At 39.4% G+C, this 21,349-nt stretch overlaps 1 protein-coding gene across 3 annotated transcripts in view; it reads left to right on the top strand.

The window, feature by feature from the left end:
- The window catches only part of pmepa1 (prostate transmembrane protein, androgen induced 1), a 33,132-nt gene extending 24,975 nt beyond the window's left edge, over positions 1 to 8,157 (top strand). Inside the window, exons 1-4 of one of the 3 annotated variants that reach the window (XM_077247642.1) lie at positions 1,044 to 1,123; positions 1,608 to 1,759; positions 3,028 to 3,078; positions 4,992 to 5,366. In XM_077247642.1, coding sequence (XP_077103757.1) covers positions 1,084 to 1,123; positions 1,608 to 1,759; positions 3,028 to 3,078; positions 4,992 to 5,351 — 603 coding nt within the window. In that variant the 5' untranslated portion in view covers positions 1,044 to 1,083 and the 3' untranslated portion in view covers positions 5,352 to 5,366. Of the gene's footprint in view, positions 1 to 1,043; positions 1,124 to 1,607; positions 1,760 to 3,027; positions 3,079 to 4,991 lie in introns of those variants that run through there. The other 2 variants (XM_077247634.1, XM_077247651.1) reach the window with 2 other exon arrangements.
- Positions 8,158 to 21,349: the final 13,192 nt, after the last annotated feature.

Below are 21,349 nucleotides of genomic sequence, written 5' to 3'. Positions count from 1 at the left end.
GTAATGAGGTTAAAAGTTTCTTATTCTTGACAGAACTCTATTCTGAAGCTCTTTTCTGCGTTCTTTCATATTAGGAATATAAATCGTCAGCGTCGTGTCCTGTCACTCAAGAGTTCTGCTACGCTTGTGCACGCTCGTAACATCACGAATCCACTACTGTAATGCTTTGTTTTATGAGCTTCCTTCCAAATCTCTTCATAAATTACAGTTGGTATATCGAGTCATTACAAAACTTCCATTTCTGAACATATTTCTCATGTTTTGACAGGATTTGCATTGCCTCCCAGTTAACTTCCGTGTAAATTTTAAAATTTTACTTTTAACTTGCGAAGCACTTAACAACTTGCTTCATATCTTCTAGATTTTGTTCATATACACACTCCTTCCCGCATGTTAAGATCGGCTTCTGCACACACACTTGCTCTTCCACACACTCGGACGACTTCCTTTGGGTCATGAGTTTTGGTTAACCCACTTCCTGTAGACGTTCACAACACTTCTAGTCTTTTGTCTGAAAGCTTCTCTGTTTAGGCAGGCTTTTGTGTGATTTAATGTTTGTTGCTGCACTGGTTTTATTGATTAATGTGATTACTTTATGGATTTTGTAAGGTGTCCTTGGATGCCATGAAAGGCGCCTATAAATAAAATGTATTATTAATGTTAATTTCTACATTTACTAATACATTTTTAAAATCAAAAGTTGTGTCTGTAAGCGAGTTATTGCACCAACAATATTGCTCATAATTAGTTCATGTTAACTAATACATTAACTAACGAGAGATTAAAAAAAGTACACTCTAGTGGATAAACAGGATGCTTTAATGATTTCCTCGTGTGTGTGGGTGTGTGTGTGTGTGTGTGTGTGTGTGTGAGATCGTGGTGTACTTCAGTCCTCGCACCATCAGCTGTCTCATGCTCTTTTTGTTTTCATATGCAAAACCGACTCGCTCAGACTATTCAGTCTAGACCCGCAGACCTCGTGTGTGTGTGTGTGTGTGTGTGTGTGTCGCCCGTCCCCCTCTCACCCCATCTGTGTGTGAACGCAGGAGCTTCAGTGTTCAGTGTGTGTTTGACTGGCTGTGAATGTGGATCATGCAGGAGTGTGTTCAGAGCCACTGCCTCGGTGAGTCTGACCGTTTGTTAGAGTGTGTGTTTGTTTGTTGTGTTGTAATCTTGAGCGTTTTGAGCGAGTGTGTCAAAAGTGTGTCATTGAGTCTGATGCAGTGTGTGTGTGTGTGTGTGTCATTGAGTCTGATGCAGTGTGTGTGTGTCATCGAGTCTGATGCAGTGTGTGTGTGTGTGTGTGTGTGTGTGTGTGTGTGTCATTGAGTCTGATGCAGTGTGTGTGTGTCATCGAGTCTGATGCAGTGTGTGTGTGTGTGTGTCATTGAGTCTGATGCAGTGTGTGTGTGTCATCGAGTCTGATGCAGTGTGTGTGTGTGTGTGTCATTGAGTCTGATGCAGTGTGTGTGTGTCATCGAGTCTGATGCAGTGTGTGTGTGTGTGTGTGTGTGTGTGTCATCGAGTCTGATGCAGTGTGTGTGTGTGTGTGTGTGTGTGTGTGTGTGTGTGTGTCATCGAGTCTGATGCAGTGTGTGTGTGTGCAGCCCAGCTGGAGTTTGTCCAGATCCTGGTGATCGTGGTGGTGATGATGATGATGGTGGTCGTGATCACGTGTTTGCTGAACCACTACAGACTCTCTGCGAGATCCTTCATCTCTCGACACGGACGAGCGCGCAGACGCCTTCCCCTTCCGTCGGTGAGAACCACACACACACACACGTACTGGACATCAGACTCAATGACACACACACACACACACACACACACACACACTCATAAACACACACACATATACACACACACACACTGGACATCAGACTCAATGACACACACACACACTCATAAACACACACACACACTCATAAACACACACACACACTCATAAACACCCGTACACTGGACATCAGACTCAATGACACACAGACACACAGACACACGCACATATTCACATTCTCTCATACACACACACACACTGGAGATCAGACTCAATGACACACACACACACACACACACACTGGACATCAGACTCAATGACACACACACACACACAAACACACACACACACAAACACACACACACACACACACACACACACTCATAAACACACACACACACACTCATAAACACACACACACACACTCATAAACACACACGCACACTGGACATCAGACTCAATGACACACACACACACACACACACACACACACTGGACATCAGACTCAATGACACAAAGACACACACACTCTCTCTCTCTCTCACACACACACACACACACACACTTGCTACATTCACACACGCTGTTGTCCGTCTCACAGTCGTCGGATCACTGTAGCGTGATTGTGCTAATGTTAGCTTCGGCTGGGTCACATTATCAATGACTCGTGTGTGTGTGTGTGTGTGTGTGTTTAGTAGTTGAACAGTGTAACTTTCTTCTTAATTCCTAATCAGAGACTCACTTCAGAAATCCTGACATCTAGTGGTTGTAGATCACCTGCCTCACAACACGACACACACACACACACACACACACACACACACACACACACACTGCAATGTCACGACCCAGCACATTATGATTCATCATGATGTCATAGTTGAATCATGATATAAACTGGGCCGAATGTGTGTGAGACGGCTAGCGTGTCTGAGATGAGAGTCTATAGCGAATTATATTAATAAACATAAAATATATATATATTGTATATTTTAAATCCTTATATAAATTGTAATATATTTTTACAATATTATTAGAAAAATGTAAAATCCCAAATCAGTGGATGAGGTGATCAACCGACTGTATGTAAGTTGGTTTATTACATGACTGAATAAATACAGAGATGTACATGACTTGCACAGCTCGATTGGAAAGTGACAAAAATAAATGTAAAAAACGATTAATAAGTTGTGTTTGCTGTGGTGTGTGTTCCTCGATCATGTGTGTGTGTGTTTCTGTGTTCTGTTCAGGAGGGTCTGTGGTCCTCTGATGCTCCAGGATCTTCTGCTGCCATCACTGAGGTATGATTTATTTCATAATCATAACTGCATTCATAAGCACATGTTATTCAATAATTTCAGACGTTTATCTTATATAGCGTCACGAGATCTTTAATATTGAGTGTAGAACCCTAGAGTTGTGTAGAACTGAAGAGTGAAGATACCTGACGTTATTTAAGCATGAGGAGGATATATTTACAGCACAATAGAAGGATGCTGCTTATGATTCCTGTCTCAATTCGATTTTTTTACTTCACTTGACTTTTATGGCACTTGCTATGTGAACACAAAAAAATAGTGGACTCAAAAATAAGTGCTCACACTTGAACAAATTGTAAATGTGATTTTGGGGCTAAATCTACAACAGCCATTATGCAGAAAAAAGCACACAGCAATGAAGCGGTTAATCGGAAAAATAATTATTTGGTGCATTAATTAATATTACTTGGTGCAATAAAATTCCCTCAAAATACATGATATAAAATAGAATATGATTGAAGACAATTTTCAAACATTGTATAAAACTGCATAATAATAATGCAAAAAGAATGTATAAATATTACTTATTACCATACAGTTCCCTCAGAATTCAAAATATTACAAATATGACTGAACAAAAATGTTAAAACATTGCATTAAAATGCATAATATTTATGCAAAAGAATGCATATTATTTCTGAAAAAATAATGCATAATTATTACTTGCTGCCATAAAATTCCCACAAAATTCTAAATATTTAAAAATATTATTGAACAGAAATACAATACTTTGACTCTACTGGGGGAAAAAACATACATTTGTGTTGTTCTTGACTGAGGAGAACAAGCAAAAATGCACAATATGCAAAAAGAATGCGTAGTATTTATGCAAAAAGAATGCGTAAATGTTACTTAGTGCCATAAAATTCCCTCAAAACACAAAATATAAAAAATATTATTGAACAAAAATGTCAAAAAATTTGTTTACAAATGCACAATGTGCTAAAAGAATGCATAGTTAACTATTACTTGGTGTCATAAAAATCAAAATACAAAATATTTAAAATTATCATTGACCAAAAATACATTACATTGATTTTACTGGGAAAAACAGCTGCACTCGTGGTGTTTCAAGTGTTTAGCGGTTCAGTGAACTGTGTGTGTGTGTGTGTGTGTGTGTGTGTGTGTGTGTGTGTGTGTGTGTGTGTGTGTGTGTGTGTGTGTGTGTGTGTGTGTGTGTGTGTGTGTGTGTGTGTGTGTGTGTGTGTGTGTGTGTGTGGACTATAGTTTCTGCATGTTTGACTCTGTTCTCCGTGTGTCCCACATTAAAAATACAGAATATGCTAAAAGAATGCATAAAAATATGATAGAACAAAAATATTTTAAAAAATGCACAATATGCCAAAACAATGCATAACTATTACTTAGTGCCATAAAATTCCTCTCAAAATATTAAAAATGTTATTGAATACAAATGTCAAAACATTGAATTAAAAATGCATAATAAAGAATGCATAGCTATTACTTAGTGCCATAACATTCCCTCAAAATATTACCAAATTATTGTACAAAAATTTCTAAACATAGCATTAAAAATGCATAATAAAGGATGCATAACTTTTTCTTAGTGCCATAAAATCCCCTTAAATTACAAAATATTACTAACATTATTGAACAAAAATGTCAAAACATTGAATTAAAAATACATAACTATTACTTAGTGCTGAAAATTCCCTCAAAATATTACAAATATTATTGAACAAAAAGGGCAAAACATTGCATTAAAAATGCATAATAAAGAATGCATAACTTTTACTTAGTGCTGACCATTTCATTGACCAAAAATACATTATATTGACTTTACATACATTTGTGCTATTTTAGACCGAGAGTAGTGTGTAGTGTTTCAGTGAGCAGTGTTCACAGTGTTCTGCATGTCTTCCTGTCGTCCGCAGACCTACACTCCTCGACCCTCGTCTCTCCAGCGCTCGCGTCTCAGCCGCTTCCAGCCCACGTACCCGTACCTGCCGCACGCCACCATCGACCTGCCGCCCACCATCGCTCTGTCGGACGGGGAGGAGCCTCCGCCGTACCAGGGGCCGTGTTCCCTGCAGCTGCGGGACCCCGAGCAACAGCTGGAGCTGAACCGTGAGTCGGTGCGCGCGCCACCCAACCGCACCGTGTTCGACCGCGGCACGGCGCCGCCCGCCTACTGCGAGGTCATAGGTCACTGCTACCACCCGGGCTCACACACACACACTCAGCTCATTCAGATCAGCCGAACGGACACCAAACTCAGCGCACAGCCGGTCTGATGACGTCAGCGAGAACAGACACTCGGACCAGACTAACTCTATATATATATATATATATATATTATACACAGCGCTCCAGTGAACCGGGCCGTCGCACAAGAGACTCACGGATTCACTGCGCTCTTGCCTTTACACTCAGACCTTTCGATATATATGTATATATATTACATGTTATGTGTCCTCGATGCTCTTAGTTTTATGACAGACTCTGACGACACACGAAACACGGTTTCCTGGATTCTAGTGATGGAGAATAATCCTTACGCCATGATCTCGTTTTCAAGCACTAATATCTAAACGTTCATAAATCTGCAGGACAACAACGAGTGAAGATGTTAAGTCTGAAATATGTATAAAAACGATTATTCTCCGACACCATTGGCCGATATTTGTTGGTGTTTTAATCATAAACTCCCGTAAAGACTCGATTTCTGAATGTTTGGATGTTTCTGCAGGAAATCAGCGAGATCGTGTTTTACAGCGAAACACTTTCTTCCTGTCAGGGTTCAGTTTCTTTCTCGTCTTCAGTTCTTCTGTAAAGACGCTTCATCACGCATCATTAGTTTTGCATTAGATGCACAATATCGAGACACTTATTCTGATGTTTGTGTGTGTGTTTGCTGTCAGATACAGCGTTTGCCAACAACAATACGCAGTATGTGTGTATATAGGCTTCTATATAAATATATATACATGTATATGGAAAGCTTAAAAAAAGCAAACTTAAAAGCACGATTTTAGAGTTATTTATATAAATGTCTAAAATTGCACTATTTTTAATATTACAATATGATCGGTCCACAGATAGTGTGTGTGTGTCCTGGACTGGGATTAACCAGTTAATGCCCATCATCCAGACCAGAAGCCTTTGCTTCCCAGATCTGACAGAGTTCTAGAGTAGATCTAGATTTCTAGTGTAGTTTCAGTTCATGTCTCAGATGTGTTTGCCTTAATTTTATTCTGTATTCTAGAGTCTGAATTCACAATCATTGGTGTTTAGAAGCGAAGGATCGTCCGGCGTCTCTTATAGCACTTTACCGAGAGGAAAACAATCCACACCTGTAGCCGTGAACGAGCACCAACGCAAACGAATATGCAAACGCTCCGTCATGTGACGACGCTCGCAGAACTGGAATCATGTCGTGGAAGATCCACCAGGAGAGAGTTGATTCACTCGACTCACTGAGTCACTGAATCACTGAATCAGAATCGCTGCCAAACGGTGCAGAAAACGCTTTTCTTACGGAGTATTTTCGTCTTGTTTCCAGTCCAAATATCAAACATTTCTTAAATCAAGATGCATTTACTAAAGTAGTGAAATGACATAAGGTATTAAGTCTTGTTTTCTGGGGAAATAAATACAAATCAAGTGAGTTATACTTAAAATAAATTAAAAAAACAGTTTAAATTTAGATTATTTTTCACATTGGCGGATCATTTTTCTTGTTTTAAGCATCAACTCGATTGATTTTGATTAATTCCCCCGGAAAACCGGACAGAATATCTTATGTCATTTCACTCATCTCGTAAATGCATTTTGATTTGGACTGGAAACAAGACAAAAATACGAAGTACGAGAGGCGTTTGTGCAGTGTGGTATTTCCCATGATTCAGTGTGCTCGTCGTCCAGGCGGGGGATATCGGGTCGGGTTTGCCGTGTTCGCTTTTATTCCAGAGAAACGCTTCTAACAGGAAGTCAACAGCTGGAGAGAGAAACTACGAGACACTCATTCTGTTTATGATGTTTTAGTTATAAATGATGCATTTGCCATTTCTATAATACAAGTTCCATATTATCAGCGAAATGCATTTTTTTACGCTTTCTGCAGATTTAATCCGGCGGTTTAGATTATACGAACTAGTGCATTTCTATAACATATTACTTCTATATTTCTTCATATGCATTTGGCATTTCTGGATGATATAATATATGATGCATTTTTTATTTCAGATCGTATTATCTTGTGCTCCTTAAATTCCGAACTAGTTAGTTTTTGCATTTGGTATTTCCATAATATATATATATTCCTGCTGCATATAATATATGAAGCATTTGGCATTTCTATAATGTATATTCCATAACTGCACACACGTTGGCGTGAGTCGTTCTCTCTCCAGCGTCTCGTCTTCCTTCACAGAGATGCCCGTTCTGTGCCCTCCGAGATGCCACTGTCACATGACCCAGTCAGCCAATCAGGCGGCCGTTGACAGGAAGTGACATTGTATGCATGATGATGATGATGATAGTGGAGAGAGTTGCAATATACCGACTGTTGGCCTTTTTATAATGTAGTTTAGCACAGATTCAGTATGTAGTTGTTTTATGTTCTTGTTGCTTCTTGTTTAAAGGTCATGTGTGTTGAAGGCCAGATTTGTGTGTGATGTTCTCACTGATGAAGACGAGCGTCGCTCCTGAAGAAACGTGCCTTCAGTGTGTGTGTCTTTAGGCCGTTTGCTCTTCGTTCTGTTGCCTTCGCGTGTGAAACTTCCTTCTGCGCTTCAGGAAACATCTGGAGAAAGTTTAAGCTCAAGATGAACACACACGACAGACGTTCCCTGTGTTTTCAGGAGGAACTTCTGTGGAAAACCGGCTGCTGTTCAGAGTTCAGATCCACACGCAGAAATAACTGCTTATACATGTAACTCTCGTTTTTATTTATATCAGATGCTGAATAGTGTTACCGGATGTTTCTCTTTGGGACAGTGTCTATCACACACACACACACACACACACACACACACACACTATGTTATACAATCTGATGCATTTCAATTTAGCTGCCAAATAAAACCTTTTATAAAATAATTTAAGCATTGAGTTGTTTTTTATTCCTCTTTTGCGTTTACATGCATCACATGTTGTATGATGATGAATTAATATCAATATGAAGCACATCAACAGCCGTAGTGAATTAAATTGTCATGTTGTGTAAATAATTCAGATGTGTGTATTCTGTTTAACCGTTTATTGAACCCTCAGACAAAATATAAAAGTTTGCATGTTTAATGTTGAGTATCATATTTGATCCATTAGGCTTTTATGGCCCATATAGTCTGAAATAGTGAGAATATGGAAAAACATCAGAGACTCAAAGTGAACAAATATGCTGATATTTATATGAAATTCTGCGAGATCTTTATAACAGTATAGCAGATACTGACAAAATGCATATAAATATCAATATCTGCCAATAATATGTCTTAGTAAGATGATCTATAGTTTTAAAACGTATATAATGCAATGCAATACAATGATGATTGAGAGACGAACAAATAAACCTTCCTCAAAAGCCTGATCATCATATTTGATACTCATGACTTTTATAATAAATTATGATGGATAATCAAGTAATCCAGCTGAAATATTACTAACAATATCAAAGTTATTCTCATGTTTACATGATAAAAATCAGTGCAGATTTCAGATCATAAATACACGAGCTGAAGGACGTTTGTATAATTAAACTGAAAGACGTTTACTTTATAAAAGAGTGTAAACTGTCAATCAGAGACAGAAGGACTGGAGGAGATTGACAGGTTTATCAGATCATGTTCAATATTTAGAGCTCATATCAGATATGATACAGTAGCTTTATAATATCTCGTTGAGGGTTCAGTAATGTGTGTTTCCAGCAGGTGGTGCTACAGTAAATGCAGTTCCTGCTTCTGTCCAGCAGAGGGCAGACTCGATATTCATCAGAAACTCTTATCATTTATATAAAATAAAGCATCAGTTACTACTTTACAGACAAGAATCTTTCACTGTATGAAGATTCGTCTCATGCACTTCATTATCAGATATTCATCAGTAAATGCATTTATGTTCTTATAGATTGAGTCTGAACCTGAAACGCTCTTAATCACTTCATTTAATTCAGTTTGATGTACTTTATTTGCATGATTGTTGTTTACATACAAGAAAAAGAAATATACAATATAACAAATAACAATGAAAAACAGTATTAAAATAAAGTGCTAAGTAATTAATAATAAACATCTTAATAATATCTCAATAAAAATTATAATAAAATGAATTAATAATCAATAAGTTAATTTATATATTAAAATGTAAATATAAATAATAAATAAATAATCCTTTATTTGTGCATGTTGTTCATATGACATGAACTGCTATTAAAGTTCAAGTAAATTCACCTCATCTTTATTCCACTATTTACAGTTTATCGATTCATTATTAATCTAATTAAAGGTTGTTCTGACTTATTATTCAGCTTTGATGAAATAACCATGAATTAATTTAACACTTGATAATTTGATATAGAGTTAAGCAGAAATCGAGTCTGTTTAATAGAGTATGACTGAGATGTTTTAACTATAAGTGTTTAGTAGAAAATATAATGATTGCCAAAATATTTCAACAAGTAGCCTAAAAAATAACTTTTAAAATAATTTAATAGAACATGACTGAAATGTTTTAATAGTAACATTTTATTTTAAGGTGAAGTAGTTACTTGTTACTTACCATAGTAATAAATTATCCATAACTACAAGTAAATAACCCTAACTGTAACTCTACAGTTAGTACATTTAATTAACATTACTCCGTACTTCGAGTAAGTACATAAAACTACGTCCTCTTAAAATAAAGTGTCACTTTTTAACTATAGGTGTTTAATAGGAAAATTATGATTAATTAATTGATTGATAGATTGATTCAACACCGAAATGACTTCAGCTGAACAATGACGAAATGAAACGAACTCTATTTGCATCATTGAATCATTATTTTCCTCTCTTCTCTGTAAAGCTGCAATAAAACAATATCCATTGTATAAAGCGCTACAGAAATAAAAGCGCCTAACAGGGAATTATTCTCAGAACGTTCTGTCAAGGTTCCCTCAAAATAATATAATATACAAACGTTCCTCCAGTAACGTTAATAGACCGTTCATTATCTGGGCTTTATAGTAGCCTACGTCAGCACAAAAACACTATTTATACACCGTTTTTAACTGCAACGTTTTAGATGGACGTTTTTTAAATGCTACTTCAGAACGTTCAGAGAACATTCAAAAGTAACATTCCCATAATGTTGGAAGATTCAGAATTTTAGGCTACAATAGACGACGTTCACATAGGCTAGCCAAGAAAAAACATTATTTTTTCTTTTTTTTTAAACGGGGCATTTTGAACGTTCAAAAATAATGTTTTCATAACCCAATGGACACGTTAGCGAAGCGTTCTTGTCAGCGCATCTGATCATCCCATTCACTGGTTTGAACTTCAGCGGCTCGTAAACTTTGACTCGTGTGTTGAAATTGGTGCGATAAGACGCTTGTTGTGGAATCTCAATTATCCAGTAAAGAGGAACGGTGTGTTCATTCAGAGGTCGCGAGCCGTAAACCTGGTACTACAGCTAGCGTTAGCCACAAGTGTGAGTTAATGTCTAAACAGCAGAACTCGCTCAGATAAGAGCAGAAAAACATGTTGTTCCTGAAGGGCTTCCAGAGACAGAACGTCTTCAGTGTACTTGTCCTGCACTAAACAAGACACACACACACACACACACACACACACACACACACACACACTGATACATCTCAGTCAAATCATCACTTATATTCCATAAGCTAAACATTAAAGTCTCTTTAAAGTCACTAAAGCTGCAGACAGAGAGTTTTGTGGTTGGTTATGCAAACGTTAAAGTGGAAATGAAGCAGTCAAGCCCTGTTACATTATTTAGCCTGTTATTTATTTAGTATCAGTATTTAGTACATTATTCAGTCCTCTACGAAATATCTATGAACCTCAGGCAAGACAACCACCCCCGTGACGTCACGCGCTGTGGTATTGCAAGATGGCGGCGCCCTTGCTCCATAAACTATTGTATCAGGGAATGATACAACGGAATGAAATGAAGCAGTCAGTCAACATTGTTTAGTAAACTGATTTCCACTTTAATAAAAAATACTATATAACAAACACGATTAAAGAAAAATCGATGCTTTGTTATATAGTTTTTTTTTTATTAAAGTGGAAATCAGTTTACTAAATAATTTGACTGACTGCTTCATTTCATTCCATTGTATCATTCTTCAAACACAATGGGAATGTTACTTTTGAATGTTTTCTGATCGTTAATTTTGAATGTTCTCTGATCGTTACTTTTGAATGTTCTCTGATCGTTACTTTTGAATGTTCTCTGATCGTTACTTTTGAATGTTCTCTGATCGTTACTTTTGAATGTTCTCTGATCTTTACTTTTCAATGTTCTCTGAACGTTACTTTTGAATGTTCTCTGATCGTTACTTTTGAATGTTTTCTGATCGTTACTTTTGAATGTTCTCTGATCGTTACTTTTGAATGTTTTCTGATCGTTACTTTTAAATGTTCTCTGATCGTTACTTTTGAATGTTCTCTGATCGTTACTTTTGAATGTTCTCTGATCGTTACTTTTGAATGTTCTCTGAACGTTACTTTTGAATGTTCTCTGATCGTTACTTTTGAATGTTCTCTGATCGTTACTTTTGAATGTTCTCTGACCGTTACTTTTGAATGTTCTCTGAACGTTACTTTTGAATGTTTTCTGATCGTTACTTTTGAATGTTCTCTGATCGTTACTTTTGAATGTTCTCTGACCGTTACTTTTGAATGTTCTCTGAACGTTACTTTTGAATGTTCTCTAATCGTTACTTTTGAATGTTTTCTGATCGTTACTTTTTAATGTTTTCTGATCGTTACTTTTAAATGTTCTCTGATCGTTACTTTTGAATGTTCTCTGATCGTTACTTTTGAATGTTCTCTGATCGTTACTTTTGAATGTTCTCTGAACGTTACTTTTGAATGTTCTCTGATCGTTACTTTTGAATGTTCTCTGATCGTTACTTTTTAATGTTTTCTGATCGTTACTTTTAAATGTTCTCTGATCGTTACTTTTGAATGTTCTCTGATCGTTACTTTTGAATGTTCTCTGATCGTTACTTTTGAATGTTCTCTGAACGTTACTTTTGAATGTTCTCTGATCGTTACTTTTGAATGTTCTCTGATCGTTACTTTTGAATGTTCTCTGATCGTTACTTTTGAATGTTCTATGATCGTTACTTTTGAATGTTCTCTGAACGTTCCTTTTGAATGTTTTCTGAACGTTACTTTTGAATGTTCTCTGATCGTTACTTTTCAATGTTCTCTGATCGTTACTTTTGAATGTTCTCTGATCGTTACTTTTGAATGTTCTCTGATCGTTACTTTTCAATGTTCTCTGAACGTTACTTTTGAATGTTTTCTGATCGTTACTTTTGAATGTTCTCTGATCGTTACTTTTGAATGTTTTCTGATCGTTACTTTTAAATGTTCTCTGATCGTTACTTTTGAATGTTCTCTGATCGTTACTTTTCAATGTTCTCTGATCGTTACTTTTGAATGTTCTCTGATCGTTACTTTTGAATGTTCTCTGATCGTTACTTTTCAATGTTCTCTGATTGTTACTTTTGAATGTTCTCTGAACGTTACTGTTGAATGTTTTCTGATCGTTACTTTTGAATGTTCTCTGATCGTTACTTTTGAATGTTTTCTGATCGTTACTTTTAAATGTTCTCTGATCGTTACTTTTGAATGTTCTCTAATCGTTGCTTTTAAATGTTCTCTGATCGTTACTTTTGAATGTTCTCTGATTGTTACTTTTGAATGTTTTCTGATCGTTACTTTTGAATGTTCTCTGATCGTTACTTTTGAATGTTTTCTGATCGTTACTTTTGAATGTTCTCTGATCGTTACTTTCGAATGTTCTCTGATCGTTACTTTTCAATGTTCTCTGATCGTTACTTTTGAATGTTCTCTGAACGTTACTTTTAAATGTTCTATGATTGTTATTTTTGAACGTTTCCATAGATGTTACTTTTGTATGTTTTTTGAACGTTACTTTTAAATGTTCTCTGATCGTTACTTTTGAATGTTCTTGTCATGATTCTGCCATAATGTCGTTGTATTCTTCTAGTATTGTGGCAGGATCATGACAGACCCATGTTTTATGTACAAGTGCATGGTCTGTTGTTTGGGCCATGTGCTTTTGTTGTCTCGTTACGTAACCCCGCCCCCTTGTTATCCTCGTCTTGTTATTATTGTCTTGTCAGTTTCACCTGTCCTCGTCATTAGTGTTCCCTATTTAATCCCCTTGTGTTTGCTGTCCTGTGTCGGTTCATTGTGTCAAACAATGTGTGTATCATTCTCTGTGCTTATCTTACCTGTGAGTACTTTGTGGAAGGTTGTGTCGTTGTGAACATTTTATTAGTAGTATTGTTTGTTTTCGTATAGTCATAGTCTAGTCTTGTCAGTCTAAGTTTCCGATTCCAGGAACGGAAGCTTCCGTTTCCTTCCCAGGGTGAGCGGACCTTGAGACAGTACGCCCGGGTCGCGGAGGAGAGGCGGTTCTTCTTGCCTAAACGTTACTCAAGAAGTAAATCGCTACCTCATCGCGGGCCTAAACGTTCTGCCTTCTCTGGCTGAACGGGAGAGTCTGGTTCTCCGCCCGTTCCCGGATATGGTGGCCTGCTTGTCAAGGAAGGATTCGCAGGCCTCCACCATGTCGTCTTCACCGGGCACGCTGCCCGTGATCCCGGAGGGTCGCGTATTAGTGGTGGTCATGCTAGAGAACCAGGCTCATCTCGTTTCGACTCCAGAGGCGTCTTCCACACCCGCTGACCTCCGTGGTAAACGAGGGAGACGGGTTTCTTGGGGTTCCCCCTCGGAGTCATCGTCATCTGACCTCACCCAACCAGAAGTGGTCTTCCCTGTTCCCATTACGTCTTCCGTTGAGCCCGGCCAGCCGATCGCGAGCCCTGCTGTGACAATTGCCCCGCAGCCAAAGAGGCGAAAGAAGGGAGCTTCCTGTTTCCCATTGCCATCTTCTCCTGATTCTGCTGCCGCGAGTGCTGTTAATGAGGCTGCAACAGTAAGCGCTGTTCCTGAGTCTGCAGCAGTGACCGCTGTTTCTGAGGCGGCATCTATGAACGCTTGTCCTGTATCTGCTGCTGGAAGCGCGACTCCTGAGCCCGTGGTTGAGAGGGCGAGATCTGATGCAGTGAAGCCTGCCGTGAGAGCCGCGCCCGATCGAGCGGCTGATGCAGTTTTGCAGTCTGTTTCCTCACAACATTACATGCCTGTCATCTTAGCTGCCAGGACCCTATCCGATTATTTGTCGTGTCTAGTCAAGATCCTCGAAGTCCCTGTCCGTCCTGTCTTGCCCTCAGTCCCCGAGCCTGCCGCCGAGGGCGCTGCAGCCGAGCCTGCCGCCGAGGGCGCTGCAGCCGAGCCTGCCGCCGAGGGCGCTGCACCCGAGCCTGTCGCCGAGGGCGCTGCACCCCCGAGCCTGTCGCCGAGGGCGCTGCACCCCCGAGCCTGTCGCCGAGGGCGCTGCACCCCCGAGCCTGCCGCCGAGGGCGCTGCACCCCCGAGCCTGCCGCCGAGGGCGCTGCACCCCCGAGCCTGCCGCCGAGGGCGCTGCACCCCCGAGCCTGCCGCCGAGGGCGCTGCACCCCCGAGCCTGCCGCCGAGGGCGCTGCACCCCCGAGCCTGCCGCCGAGGGCGCTGCACCCCCGAGCCTGCCGCCGAGGGCGCTGCACCCCCGAGCCTGCCGCCGAGGGCGCTGCACCCCCGAGCCTGCCGCCGAGGGTGCAGTTTCAGAGCCTATGGCGGTCACCGAATCGGAGTTCTGGAGCGTTGATTCTGGGTCTACCTCTGGGCGCTCTGTTCCTGTTCCCGCCCCCCTACCGCCTGATAATCCCCTTGTCTCCGTTCCACTACCTGCTGCTGCAGTCCCCGCTGTCTCCGGTCATCCGTTTGTTTCCCCTATCTCCTCTGTCATGTCTCATCCCCGGACTGTTTCCCCATTCCTCCCTGCTGCCACTAGTCCCCGTACTGTTTCCCCTGTCGCCACTAGTCCCCGGACTGTTCCTCCTGTCTCCACGAAACCCCGGACTGTTTCGCCCAAGTCCGATCCTCGTGTGTCTTCCTCAAAGCCTGCCCGGATTCCTCGTTCCTTGCCATTATCCCATGGACCTTAGAACCCCAGCACACCCATCCTCCCTGGACCACCCCCCTTGAACTCTGTTTTTCCTCCTCCTCCCTTGCCTTGTATGTTGTCTTTGATGTTTCACCCTAACCCTGTTATTGTTTATTCATGTATGCCGTTATTAGTGTTTTCCATGTTTTGTTGGTTTTTGTCTGTCTTGTCTTGTGCTTAGTGTCCCTTTGAGCATCTGGAAGCCGCTCCTTAAGCGGGGGGTTCTGCCATGATTCTGCCATAATGTCGTTGTATTCTTCTAGTATTGTGGCAGGATCATGACAGACCCATGTTTTATGTACAAGCGCATGGTCTGTTGTTTGGGCCATTTGCTTGTGTTGTGTCGTTACGTAACCCCGCCCCCTTGTTATCCTCGTCTTGTTATTATTGTCTAGTCAGTTTCACCTGTCCTCGTCATTAGTGTTCCCTATTTAATCCCCTTGTGTTTGCTGTCCTGTGTCGGTTCATTGTGTCAAACAATGCGTGTATCATTCTCCGTGCTTATCTTACCTGTGAGTACTTTGTAGAAGGTTGTGTCGTTGTGAACATTTTATTAGTAGTATTGTTTGTTTTCGTATAGTCATAGTCTAGTCTTGTCAGTCTAAGTTTCCCTGCCCTGTCCGTATTTTGCCCCCTCGTTGGTTTTGTTTTCTTGTTTGTTACCAATAAACCTTGTGTTCATCGCACTCTGTCTGCATTTGGGTTCATCTCCTGCATCCACATAACAGTTCTCTGATCGTTACTTTTGAATGTTCTCTGATCGTTAATTTTGAATGTTTTCTGATCGTTACTTAAATGTTTCCTGAATGTTACTTTTGAATGTTCTCTGATCGTTACTTTTGAACGTTCTCTGATCGTTACTTTTGATTGTTACTTTTGAATGTTCTCTGATCGTTACTTTTGAACGTTCTCTGATCGTTACTTTTGAACGTTCTCTGATCGTTACTTTTGATTGTTACTTTTGAATGTTCTCTGATCGTTACTTTTGAACGTTCTCTGATCGTTACTTTTGAACGTTCTCTGATCGTTACTTTTGAACGTTCTCTGATCGTTACTTTTGAACGTTCTCTGATCGTTACTTTTGAACGTTCTCTGATCGTTACTTTTGAACGTTCTCTGATCGTTACTTTTGATTGTTACTTTTGAATGTTCTCTGATCGTTACTTTTGAACGTTCTCTGATCGTTACTTTTGAACGTTCTCTGATCGCTACTTTTGAACGTTACTTTTGAATGTTCTCTGAACGTTACTTTTGACTGTTCTCTGAACGTTACTTTTGAATGTTCTCTGAACGTTACTTTTGAATGTTCTCTGAACGTTACTTTTGAATGTTCTCTGAACGTTACTTTTGAATGTTCTCTGAACGTTACTTTTGAATGTTCTCTGAACGTTACTTTTGAACGTTCTCTGAACGTTACTTTTGAACGTTCTCTGATCGTTACTTTTGAACGTTCTCTGATCGTTACTTTTGAACGTTCTCTGATCGTTACTTTTGAACGTTCTCTGATCGTTACTTTTGAACGTTCTCTGATCGTTACTTTTGAACGTTCTCTGATCGTTACTTTTGAACGTTCTCTGATCGTTACTTTTGAACGTTCTCTGATCGTTACTTTTGAACGTTCTCTGATCGTTACTTTTAAAGGGTAACTAAACACTAAAACAACTTTTTTTTGTTAATTATCTTTTAGAATGGAGCTTCATAAATGCTGTTCATTGATTCCAGTAAATTTTTGGACATTTGGGTTTAAAGTGTTTTAATTCTACAATATATGGTATAAAAACGTCTGAGTGCTGCCCTCTTCAGGTTGAACGGTGGCTACTGCAGTTGTATTTTCCTATTGTATGTTTGTGGTGGTTCGTGACGCAGCGGTTGTTGGTGACGTAGGCAGGTTCCATATGAAGAGATGCGTCTCAGTTGCACGCCCCCCTCCGCTGGGCTGACCAGGGGTTTAGTTACCCTTTAAATGTTTTCTGATCGTTACTTTTGAATGTTTCCTGAATGTAACTTTTGTATGTTTTTTGAACGTTACTTTTAAAAGTTTTCTGAACGTTTCTTATGAAATGTCCTCTGATCGTTACTTTTCAATGTTCTCTGATCGTTACTTTTCAATGTTCTCTGATCGTTACTTTTCAATGTTCTCTGATCGTTACTTTTCAATGTGTTCTGAAGGTTCTGAAACAAGTAGCAACATTTAAAAAAAACGTCCAACTAAAAAGTTTCAGTTAAAAACGATGTATAAATAATGTTTTTGTGCTAACGTTTTGAGAACATTATTAAAAACCAGATATAACTTTGAATGAACGTTCTATTAATGTTACTGGAAGAACGTTTCTTTATAACTTTAAAAGAAGATTGACAGAATGTTCTGAGAGCGTTCCCTGTTAGCTGTTAAATTAGCTGTTGATTAGTCTCATAATCAATTTCATCTATCATATCAAATCATTATTGTGTTTTTCTAGGGGTTCAGAATAGAGTTTCAGTCGGCGGATTCTGTATGTTAATAAATGAGGAATTCCTGGATCAGATTCCAATTCACTTTCTCCTCATTTCTCCACTATATGGACGTCATCCAACACGTTTCTCGTTCCCTAGAAAGACACTTATTGGCAGCAGAACGAGTCGAGCGTCAGCAGCTCATCATCTGACGTTATATGAGGGTGAGAACATACCCCATTTACCCAGCATGCACTGCTCCGGCAGATAAGGCTCCAGCTGAAGTCCACGTTTCTGTCGCTTGTCCAACATTATCACTCGCATGAGCAAATATGCTTGAGCTTATGAACATTACACAAGTTTGACAAGCGTCAGCAGGAATGAACTTCGTCACTGCCATTGATGTGAATGTGATGTAAGTGTTCACATGGAGGTCATGAACCAGACCAGTTTCCTCCAGAGACACTAGATGTCTTAAACTTATTCACATTCATTGCAGCACATTATATTTAAACATTCAATATGATTAATGTTCTGCTAAAGTATACGTGCAACACACCGCAAAACCCAATGTTCTTCCTCAGTGTTTCTGTCTTGTTTTCCAGCACAAATATCTAAACATTCTTAAATAAAGATACATTTACTGGAGAAGCAAAATAACTGAAGATATTAAGTCTTGATTACTGAAAATAATCATGTAAATGAAATAAGTTTGGGCTTAAAACAAGAACAAATATCTGCCAATGGAAAAAATCATCTGTTTTACATCGTTTTAATTTTTATGCTGCACGGGAGCTTCATCATTCATCAATGCCTCGTTAATGAGCGTTTATATCTAAAAAAGAGATTTTTCATCTAATGAGTGACTTATGAAGAAGATCTTGTGTTCCTCCAGGAGAGATTCACACCAAAAACCATGACAATTACTAAATGAGTAAAATTTGTTGACAAAAGGTCTGAAAGTTTAAAATAACTTTTAAAAGCTTGAAGGTTTTACTCAGAGTAAGGCAAATAAATTTACCGTCATGTGTTAGCATGATTTAAAGTCCTCCTGTAGTCAATTATTTTATCCCTTAAAACTCATCTTTGACCAGAAAAATTACATATTTAAATGTTTTTTCGCTTAAAAAAATGTCTTAAAATATCTTTAATGTAACTCGACATCCTTTCCTCATTTAGTATGCGTGGTTCTATGAATATGCAAATGAGCCCCGCCTCCACTCACTCACTCACTCAGAGATCCACTGGTTGACGATCACACGTTGATCTGATTGGTTACAAGGTAGTTTGTGACGTCAGAAACACCAGCGATTTCAAACCGTGTTTTTGAGACTGTCTTTGGTTCACTGCAGTTTTAAGGAGAAAATACTCAGCAATGCTGTCGACTTATGAATTTACTCATGATTTGTCTTAAAGCATATTAAAAACACCACATACACATATAAACAACATTAAAACTTTGATTTTTTTACAACTGCGGGACTTTAAAGCTATTTCGGACCTGAATACCACTTCATCCAGAGACACATACAATATGGATGCAGTTTTTTTAATTTATTAAATATGCCCAAATTATCAGCCAGCCTCTGACTCACAATATTAATGTCTTTATTAAAACTAGAAAATGTCCAGATACTTGGGAAAAAAACACTAGTTAAGCCCGTCTTTAAGTCCGGGATTACTGCAGATGCCAGTAACTATCGACCAATTATCTAGTCCCGGTAGCATCTAAAATATTGGAAAAAATTGTTTCAGAACAACTAATTAAATGTTTAGAAACACATCTCTTTGTGCAGTACGGTTTCAGCCAGAATCACTAGACTGAATCTGCCATCTGTGCATTATTAGAAAACATTGTGCAGTCACTTGACAAAGGAAATATGGTGTTCCTGGCTTTCGATACCGTAAATCATAGCCTCCTTACCTCAAAACTATCATCTTTTCATTTGTCAAAGCAGGCACTCTTATGGTTTGAGTCATATCTACAGGGTCGAAAAAATGTGTTGTTATTGATAATGTAAAATTATGATAGGAAACCCTCTGGGAACTATTCTGGGGCCTATTCTCTTTAGCCTGTACATGAACAAACTTCTTGAGGTTGGTCTTCAGATGTATGCAGACGACACTGTTTTATGTGGCCGGCAAAAACCTGCTGTAATCGGCAGTAAATTGAACTGATAAGACTGTAAATGTGTACCTTGAAATGCAATGTAAGTCGCTTTGGATAAAAGCGTCTGCCAAATGCATAAATGTAAATTAACAAAGTCTTGAGAAAATGTTAATTTGGCCTAAATGGATCCTGTTTGACACTGAATATAAAGAAATAATAAGTTTATTTTTAATAATAAGTTTATTTTATATAGCGCCTTTCGTAAACCCAAGGTCGCTTTACATAGTGGGAAGGAAAGTATACACAACAGCAACAACCAAAACAATACAACAAAGACAAGTTATCAATATGAAGCTACGAGTTTGGTGTGGAGAAATGATCATTAAACAAAAAGGTCTTGAGATGAGCTTTAAAGAGGGGAAGTGAAGGACAGTCACGAAGAGGTTGTGGGAGGCTGTTCCAGAGTTTGGGGGCCAAGACACTAAAGGATCTGCCACCCAGGGTGGAAAGTCTGGCGCGGGGGATAGCCAAGAGATTTTGGTCAGAAGATCTTAGTGAGTGGGATGGAGTGTACGGGATCAGGAGGTCGCGGATGTAGGGGGTAGAAAGGTTATGGAGCGCTTTGAAGGTGAGTAGTACTAATTTGTATTTGATCCGGGACGGAACTGGTAGCCAGTGGAGTTGGTAGAGAATGGGGGTGATGTGTGCTGATCGTGTGTGCTGATCGTCTGGTATGGGTGAGGAGCCTGGCTGCTGAGTTTTGAATATATTGTAACCTTTGAAGTGATTTGACAGGGAGACCAAGGAAAAGTGAGTTGCAGTAGTCTAGACGGGACATAATCAAGCAGTTAACTAAAGTGTGTGCATCACTAACAGAGAGGAAGGGTTTGAGGCGAGCAATGTTGCGGAGGTGAAAGAAGGCAGTCTTAGTGAGTGATTTGATATGAGGATCAAAGCTAAGGATGGAGTCAAGCAAAATGCCAAGGTTTTTTAACAACAGGGGTAGGGTGGACAGATGAACCATCAATATTGAGAGTGAGACTGGGAGATTTAGAGAGGATGCTTTTAGGGCCAATCAGCAGAATTTCAGTTTTATCTGTATTGAGTTTAAGAAAATTGTTTTGCATCCATAATTTTAGGTCAGAGAGGCAGTCAGTGAGGGAGCACGGGGGTGGATCAGAGGGAGAGTGAGTGGTCAAATAGAGTTGGATATCATCTGCAAAACAGTGGAATTTGAGACCGTGGCTGCGTATAATCGGGCCAATAGGGAGGATGTATATGAGAAAGAGGAGGGGCCCAAGTACAGAACCCTGGGGGACACCACGTGTGACAGAGGACTTGGAAGACTGATGAGGACCAAGTGTCACAAACTGCTTTCTGTTGAAGAGGTAAGACTGGAACCAATTGAGGGCTGTAACAGAAACACCAATAGCAGAC

Source organism: Siphateles boraxobius, unplaced genomic scaffold (assembly GCF_051911475.1).
Source record: "Siphateles boraxobius isolate OS27281-9 unplaced genomic scaffold, OSU_SipBor_1 109, whole genome shotgun sequence".
Taxonomy (NCBI): domain Eukaryota; kingdom Metazoa; phylum Chordata; class Actinopteri; order Cypriniformes; family Leuciscidae; genus Siphateles; species Siphateles boraxobius.
Note: the sequence above shows the minus strand (reverse complement) of the source record. Positions and strands in the feature narration are given on the sequence as shown.